The sequence below is a fragment of the Octopus sinensis genome, linkage group LG8 (assembly GCF_006345805.1).
Source record: "Octopus sinensis linkage group LG8, ASM634580v1, whole genome shotgun sequence".
In the NCBI taxonomy this organism is placed as follows: domain Eukaryota; kingdom Metazoa; phylum Mollusca; class Cephalopoda; order Octopoda; family Octopodidae; genus Octopus; species Octopus sinensis.
Window position 1 is genome coordinate 23,466,313 of NC_043004.1, and position 9,165 is coordinate 23,475,477.

A 9,165-nucleotide genomic window follows, 5' to 3' on the forward strand; every position below is an offset into this window, starting at 1 on the left:
AGGTCAACTTTGCCTTTCAAATTTTCAGGGTCAATAAAACAAGTTCCAGCTGAGAACTGGGATTGATGGAATTGACTTAACCCCTCCTCCTAACTTACTGGCCTTGTGCTAAATTTTGAAACCATTGGAGTATAATTTAAGGAAAAACAAAAATTTAACCAAAAATTAAGGCAAGATTTAACTTGTGGTTGGAATGACTAAGATCATCTTTTGTATTTTGCATGTTTCGGTCATTGCATTGTGGCCATATTAGGTCCCCACTTTAAAGGGCTTTAGTCAAACAAGTCAACTATTTCTTTTGAAGTCTATTAGTTTTTAGTGCAGAACTGCTAAGTTACAGGAATCTAAACAAACCTACACCTGTTGTCAAGCTATATATACATATATATGTATAGGCACAGGCATAGCTATGTGGTAAGAAGTTTACTTCCAAACCTCATAGTTCTGGGTTCAGTCCCTCTGTGTGACTCCATAGGTAAGTGTCTTCTACTATAACCTTGGGCTGACCAAAACCTTGTGAGTGAATTTGATAGACAGAAACTGAAAGAAGCCCATTGTGTCGTGTATATATATATATATATATATATATGTGAGTGAGTAGACAAAGGAAAGAAGGGCATTCAACAAATTTATTGAGTTACGTGTGTGGATCAAAACAGTTTGACTCAAAATTTTTGGTACTCTTGTGTTTAAAGCATGATGCTAGTCGACAGCCATTTTGAATTTGAATTCAGATTCAAAATGGCTGATGACTCGCATCACACTTGAAACTCAAGAGTACTAACGAATTTGAATCAAACTGTTTCGATTCAAATATATATATATATCGCCATGTTGATTCACTAGCCTCTGCATGCATTTTTTTTCTCTCCTTTTTTTTCTCTCCTTGTTTCTTTCTGTGTTTTTTTTCTGTGTATCTTTCTGTTGAAGAGTGTAGGCTCGAAATGTAAAAGACTTGTTTTATTTATATTCCTGAGCGCCATACTAATACAATTGTTTGTTTGTACTGCACCTGCCTTCGTCTTTTGTTTATTTTCATAAAGCTTCCCGTTATATATATATATATATATGTGTGTGTGTGTGTGTGAGTGTATGTATGTTGGCAAAAGAGAAGTTAAATTACTGAAACAGGTAAAGCAATATACACACATACACACACATATGGATTAAGGCTACCATTGGTTTCAGGTTAAGGGCAGTCCCTCAACACCTATCAAGCCTGTCACATATCATCTGCATGACTAAATGCCAATGTTCCAAGGGATAGGCTTGATAATTGTTAAGGGACTTCCCTGAACATGAAACCAATGGTAACCTTAACCCATAAACAAAGAATTTGTTTACTAAAGCAGTGCTGAGCACTCATTTTCATTGTTCATATATATATATATATACACACACACATATATACATACATATATATATATATATATATATATATATATATATATATATATTATATATATATATATATATATATATATATTATATATATATATACATACATACATACATATATACATACATATATATGTGTGTGTGTGTGTGTGTGCATACATATATACATATATATAATAGGTTTCCATGCAGTTTCCATTTACAAAATTCAGTCACAAGGCATTGGTTGGCCCAAGGCTATTGTGAGGACACTTGCCCATGGTGTCACACAATGGGACCGAACCATAGAGTGCCAAAGTGAGCTTCTTAACCATATAACCACACCCGTACATATTTTGTGATATAAATGTGAACATTTTAAAGTCAAACGGTTTCGTATGTTAGAACTATATATATAGATGGTGGCTCTGTTTAATTTGTATTCAAGAAAGTTATCTAAAACCATATGGTGAGAGTAAGAGAATTCCAAGAATGGTTGAAGAAGGAAATATATCTTCAAAATGATAGAGAAATGTGAAGTCAGGTAATTGTTTAATTGTTAAAGTCCCAGATGATCCTATGATCAAAGGAGTGAAAGAGGGAGCCCCAAGAAGAAATATGATGAAATACTGAAGGACAACCTCAGGACACAGAACCTTACAGTGGCTATGACAAAGGACCAAAATTTCCGGCACCTTGCTGTATTCAAGAAGACCTGTCCTCCACAGCAGAAGTGTTAATGCCACTCCCCCTGCTGAAGGGGATGATTCTGCAAGAGCCCTGCATTGATGCTCTGAATAAAACACTTGTGCCAGCACCATGTAAAAGCACTCATGCCAGACCCAACACACATTGTAAAGTGGTTGGCATTAGGAAGGGCATCCAGGTGTAGAAATCAAGCCAAACCAGACTGGAACCTGATGCAGCTCTCCTGCAAGCTAGCTCTGGTCAAATCGTCCAGCACATGCGAGTATGGAAAACAGATGTTAAAAGATGATGATGATGATGACGCATCTATGATCATGATAACTAAAGTGACCTTTCTCTTTTTATGATGGAAAGGTGTAATATCAGAGAGATTGGCTGCTATTTCTAGCAGGTCAGATAACATCAAAGAGGTGCTCTAGTAGAAATTTATAACACCAGTTTGACTCATGGAAAAATTCCCCTACCACAATCACCCCCATCCCCGTTGCTCTCACTGTTATAAACATATATATCACAGAATATGGAAATGTTACCATTCTTTACAAGTTTTAAGGTCACAAGCATGTGAGGAGAGAGAAGGACAATCAGCTGTGCCACAAGGTATTTAACAAGTCCCTCTGCTGACTGTGCTATTTCCATTAACCTCACCTGACTTAACAATAATAATTATGGAGACATTTTGACTTGGCAGAAAATGAAGTTCTATAACGAAGGTAGTGGTGGTGGTAGGGGTTAGTGGTGGGAGAGCAGTTAATTAAATTACACCTCCCCCACATACACACCGTCTTCAGTATATTGTATATATATATATACATATATATATATATATATGTATATGTATTGAGAGTTCTTGCAATAGAATATGTGTTACGTTGTCAGAAAGAGAGGAAGTCTTAAAGGAGGAAGAGGTGGTGATAGAAGTGATGGTGGTGGTAGTGCTGGGGAAATGTCAACTGGTGTTGAACGATTGGAGAGAAAGAAGAGGAACAAGGTGAAGTCATGTGTGTTATTGGTGGGAATAGGGAAAGAGAGAATAAAAGGAGGGCCCAAAAATTAGAAAAATAGCAGAGAAGGAAATAATGAATGAAGGATTACACACATACATACACATGCATACACACACACACACACACACACAAGCACACACATACATGCATGCTCACACATACATACACACACACAGCAAGATATGTGGACATTGAGCACAGAGGATGAGCAAACATACTCCCTCAGATATTCGTGTGCATGAACGATTGAGTAGGACGATTTTATTAAAACTACAAGGGTTAAACAAAGAGGAGACAATACAAGGGACTGCATTGAATGATATCTATATATATAAAACTGTAGTTGTGTGAGTGTCTGTCCGATTTAGATTCCTAACTACTCCCACATTTTGCGGTGCAGTTTAACCAAATTCGGGTATCTTATAGTCGTGATTCATATCGAGCCCGTCTGTGTATTAGCGCACGTCTACGATGAGTCTACGATTTTAAAAATAATTTAACATCATTTTTTATTCCATTTTAATGCATAATTTTTTGTGTGTCGATGGAGGCGGAGTTGGCGTCCATGGTCACACCTGCACCTGTTTGCTTCTCCCCCTTCTTCCCTCCCTCATGAAGCTGTGGGGAAGGGAGTGTAAGGAAATCAACGTCGTAAAGCGTTGTCAAGGAGACCAGCGTTCTTTTAGAACAACGACTTCATGGCTTGAAGACACCAAAACAGAAATGGCTAAGAAAGCCCGAATTGGCATCTATAAGGGAAGTAACTCTCTAAAAATGCTTATATAGTTATTTCCCTTACAAATCCGAGCAACGCCAGGCGATACTGCTAGTTAAATGAATAAATATATTATAATTTCGGATGTGAAATGAGAAACAAAAAAATGAATGAACGTGGACTGGGTTTGAACCCACCAACCACATTCCTGTGATGCATTGTTTAATTTTGTCCTTCTTTTTTTACTCCACTTAATTTCTTCCATTTACTTCTTTCATCTTCTTTTGTACTTTCTTTCCTCTTCTTTCGTACTTTTTTTGCCATCAGGCATTTCTTCTCCAGACATGCTTTCCCTCTTAGTTGATATAAAAAGCGGTTCACTAAAGCATGCTTGATGTGATACCTCTTCCATGCATCTTCTATATCACCTCTTTCGCTATAGCTATTACAGCTAGAAAACAAAATTTCTCTTCTCCTTTTAGAGAAGATGGTGAATTGATCTTCAATGACTGAGTATGAATGAGTTGAGAAAAAACTGAACAGAAAAGGGATGAAATTCCGCTAAGCATTTTGCCCGGTAGGTTAATGATTCTGCCAGCTCATTGCCTTTAAAAGATTAAATAATAAAAGTTCTGTGGCACGCATCTTTCTATGATTGACTCATACCCCAATGAGTTTATGTGACAAAGCGGACACGAAAATTGTGAGCCGTGTAGAAATTTTCAAAGAAGCTAGATCTTACATGTGAAACCAAAGAGATCCAAATACTGCTTCTCATCTCAAACAGATGAGGTGGCCATGGAGAAGAATGAAGTACTAATTCTGAGAGTGAAGTCCTATCTTTAACCAGCATGCTCATTTGTACACACACACACACACACACACACTCATGCACACGTATGCATACACACGCATACTTTGAAGTTTCAACTGGCTAAGCCACCATTAGACTGTGCAATGATGACTTAGCTGGACAGATATAGTGTTTTTACACCTTTTTATCATAAGAGAGAATGCTTTTCTCCTTCAGAAGTTGAAATATGTCACAAACATATTTTAACTAACCTAAAATTCAACTGCTTGGTGTCAATACTGCTGTATTTTTTTTCTGACATGGTGATCTAATTGTACAACTTAATCAATGTTGATTTTGTTTTAGTTAAGGTTACAGCTCTAACTAAGTTTGTCCAGAGTTGCTTCTCTTCCATATTTCCCACTGATAATAACTAAAGAACTAGAAAATACATCTGGCTAGGGATGAACAGTTTGACAGGCGCTGGCATGCCAGAGGACTATACTGGGCCTCACTCTCTGCTTTGGCGTGGTTTTTACAGCTGGATGCCCTTCCTAATGCCAACCATTTTACAGAGTGGCCTGGGTGGTTTTTATGTGGCACCAGCACCAGTGGGGTCACCAAGTAACTCGCAAGGCAAAGATCCTTTGAGAGGGGGCTATTGAAGGAGATGGCCTTGTACCAGGTGATAAGTGGTCAAAGGGTAACAGAAGAACAAAAATAGGTGTCTTGCTATGGAGGAGATACAAGGCTACTATAGTAAGAGGGAGAGACAGGAGAGAGAGGGAGTGATCAAGCATGAGAGAGAGCAAGAATGTGGCAGTGCAAGAGAGAGTGAAAAAGAAAAGATGATACCAATGTGCCAGAGTATACTCTCAAAGTACAGGAATGAGAATATAAATGGTGGTAGAGTATTGCCAAAGGTGCTTGAGTAAGGAGTAGGGAGTTCACATGAGTGTGAAGAAGTGGTGGGGGGAATGCAGTGAATGATGAAAATTATACATAAATCCATACTCATATATATCATCATCAACTTACAGCCATTTTTTCATGTTTCCATAATTAGTCAGGTCTTCAGACTTTCTCAAGCACAACACTTTTTCTTGTCATCTCCTTCTTGTGTTCCTTAATCTTGAGATCTGCCCTCATCATTTTTTTTGGTATCTTCCTTTCAGTCACAGCTTTCTTCCATTTTGATCATTTGCCACTTCTTAGCCAAATTACTCTGCTCTATACTCTGCTGGATCTTACCAGCAGACAGCTCTCTTGTATCCTTGGCAGTCACAGCCCATGTTTCACTGCCGTTGAAGCATGGCTGTTTGCACACATGTGCCATACAGTCAACCTTTCACTCTGAGTGAGAAGCCCTTTGTTACCAGCAGAAGTAGGATCTCTCTGAACTTCACTCATGCTATTCTTATTCTAGCAGCTACACTGATACATATATATATATATATATATATATATATATATATATATATGTTTATGTGTGTGTTTTTGAGTCTGTGTTTTTTCCCCCCACTGCCATCACTTGACAACTGATGCTGTTATATCCACGTTCAGCAGAAACGACTGATAGAATAAGTACCAGCTTACAAAGAATAAGTCTAGGGATCGATTTATTTGACTAAAAGGCAGTGCTCCAACACAGCTCCAGTCAAATGATTGAGACAAGTAAAAGAATAACCCATTAATAACCAATGTCTTGTTTTTGGAACAAAGATTTTAAATTTGTTATAAATAATATTATAAAGTTGTGTTTCTTTTGCTATATCCTTCATATTTGCAGTATTCTTCAAGTATACATTTAAATTAGCATATAACAGGAGAAATATAGTTTAAAAACACCTTTCAGAGCTCAGAATGTGTAAAGATTTAAAGATAACTAGTATTATAACCCGATTTCATTCGGGTCTACTCGGGCCACATTTTAAAGATGAGGAATTTTTTTAAAAAAAACGAAAATTTTATTAAAAATTTAAAAAAAAATGAGGGTAAAAAGCACTCGTTTTTTCACAATGAAAAATCGTTTCCTAGTAGCTGGAATTTCACGACAAAATGTATGTTTATTAAGCACAACAGCCTGCAGTACAATCGCACAAACTTAGAGGGGCTCTGGTCCCCCTTGAATCGATAAAAAATCACTCTTTTTTGCCATAGCAACCACATCTTTATAGCTTGCGAATTTTAACCATCACGGGTCTCATTCTCACCATACATTTAGTATCCCCACCAATTTTCAGCTCGATCCTAGTCACAGTTTGGCTGTCAAAGCAAAATGTGCGTACAATTTTCATCCAAGGACTGTTTTATAGAAATAGAATATTCATGGGCAAATTATAGCCCTTAATGGGTTAAACACAGAAAACAAAATGAATGAAAGAAAAGAAAAGATCTCTCTCTGAATATATATATATTGAGGTTTTTAATTGTTTGTTTGTTGGAGTGGGATGTGAACAATTTCATATGTAAGACATAAAATTTAAACAAATTTAAACACACTTTAAAGACAACTGGTACAATAATGCATATTAAGCCAGGGAATGAATATATGCACAACATATATATACACACATGTATAAATAGCTACATCACAAAGTTCTAGAATTTTTCTTGTTTTTTTTTCTTTTTTTAGCTTTTTTTCTTTTGGTTTTTGACCAAATATTTTTTTGTTTCCACATATATTTTTGTACGTTTTTTTTTCATTTAAATTGGAGAAACTATATCATTATTATTATCATTACATTATCATTTTTATTTCTTAATTTCGAACTGTAAGGAAACAAAAAACAACAACCTCAGACATTCATATATGTATAAATATATATATATATATATATATATATATATATACATATATATATAAATATATATTTATCTATGAATATATATATATATACATATATATATAAATATATATATATTTATCTATAAATATATATATATATATATTTATATATATATATTTATATTATATATATATATATAATATATATATATATATTTATATATATATATAAATTTATATAATTATATATATATATAACATATATACATATATTATATATAATTATATATATATATACATATATACATATATTATATATAATTATATATATATATACATATATACATATATTATATATAATTATATATATATATACATATATACATATATTATATATAATTATATATATATATACATATATACATATATTTGTGTATATATATATATATGTGTGTGTGAGTATATATATATATAAATACATGTATATATATGTGTGTGTGTGTGTATGTATATATATACACACACACATTTATATGTATACACACACATACATATATGTATATGCACATTCATATGTATATGAGTGTGTGTGTGTATACATATATATTTATACATATATATAAAATGCACATTCATACATACATGCACACATATACACATCTGTGCATGGTGTGTTTACAAGTGCATATGTGCATGTTGTGTTATAAAGTGATGTCAAATTTATATTTATATGCAAGTAATATATATATCTTGACACAATGACACCAAACACAAACTCAGCAAATGTTTTATTATTATTATTATCATTATTGTTATTTTCCACAACCATTTCCAAAGTTTAGTCCTAGAAATCAAATTTCTTCAGTTTGTTTTGTCTGTCTTTATTCTATATATTTTTTTCCTTCTGTTTTCGCTTACTGTTATTGTCCAGAGTGATTCAAACATTTTACTTTGGCCTATCTTCCTTTTGTTTGTAATCAATAATAATAATTATTTCTTGTTAGACTTTTTTTTTTCCAACATGTTCAATGAAAATATTTAGCAAGAGAAATGTAAGAGAAAGTTCTGGTGGGTGTTCATGTCTTGTTGTCTAAATTTGTGGATTTAATGATGCTTTGGTTGTTGAAGGTGAGTTTCCAGGATTTTCAGCTTTGGGAATTTGGTTGTGATATCTGTAGTTGTGATATCTGTTCTGAACTTTGATTCATAATGCCTTCAGACCCTGGGTCTTCTCCTAGAAGCCAATATGTAATTATCTTTCCTTTGCCCTACAAGTAAATGAAAGAAGAATTATAGAAATAAAAAAAAGGGAAGAACTATTATAGAATAAATAAATAAATAGTTCTTTTAAAACAACCAATATAATATCAAAAATGATAATGACAATTTCAAAAATTATAATGACTTCTATTTTCTTTTTACTTGTTTCAATCACTTGAGTGTGGCCATGCTGGGGCACTGCTTTGAAGGATTGACTCCAGTACCTATTTTAGCATGGTGACATGGGTTGGACAGTTTGACATGCATGACATGGGTTGGACAGTTTGACAGAAGCAGGCAAGCATCAGGCTCCAATTGTCTGTTTTGGCATGGTTTCTATGGCTGTATACCCTTCCTAGTTATAAGGATGAAAATACACCAACACCAGTTGTCAAACACTGGTGGGGACAAACACAAACGCAAACACACACACACACACACACACACACACACACACCACACACACACACATATATAGATGAGACAGGCTTCTTTCAGTTTTCTTCTGCCAAATCCA

At 34.4% G+C, this 9,165-nt stretch overlaps 1 protein-coding gene across 2 annotated transcripts in view; it reads right to left on the reverse strand.

Moving 5' to 3' along the window:
* Positions 1–8,257: 8,257 nt before the first annotated feature.
* Positions 8,258–9,165, reverse strand: part of LOC115214911 (atrial natriuretic peptide receptor 1) — a 795,859-nt gene continuing 794,951 nt past the window's right edge. For both annotated transcript variants that reach the window (XM_036505277.1, XM_029783970.2), the window contains exon 22: positions 8,258–8,656. In XM_036505277.1, coding sequence (XP_036361170.1) covers positions 8,534–8,656 — 123 coding nt within the window. In that variant the 3' untranslated portion in view covers positions 8,258–8,533. The remainder of the gene's footprint in view (positions 8,657–9,165) is intronic.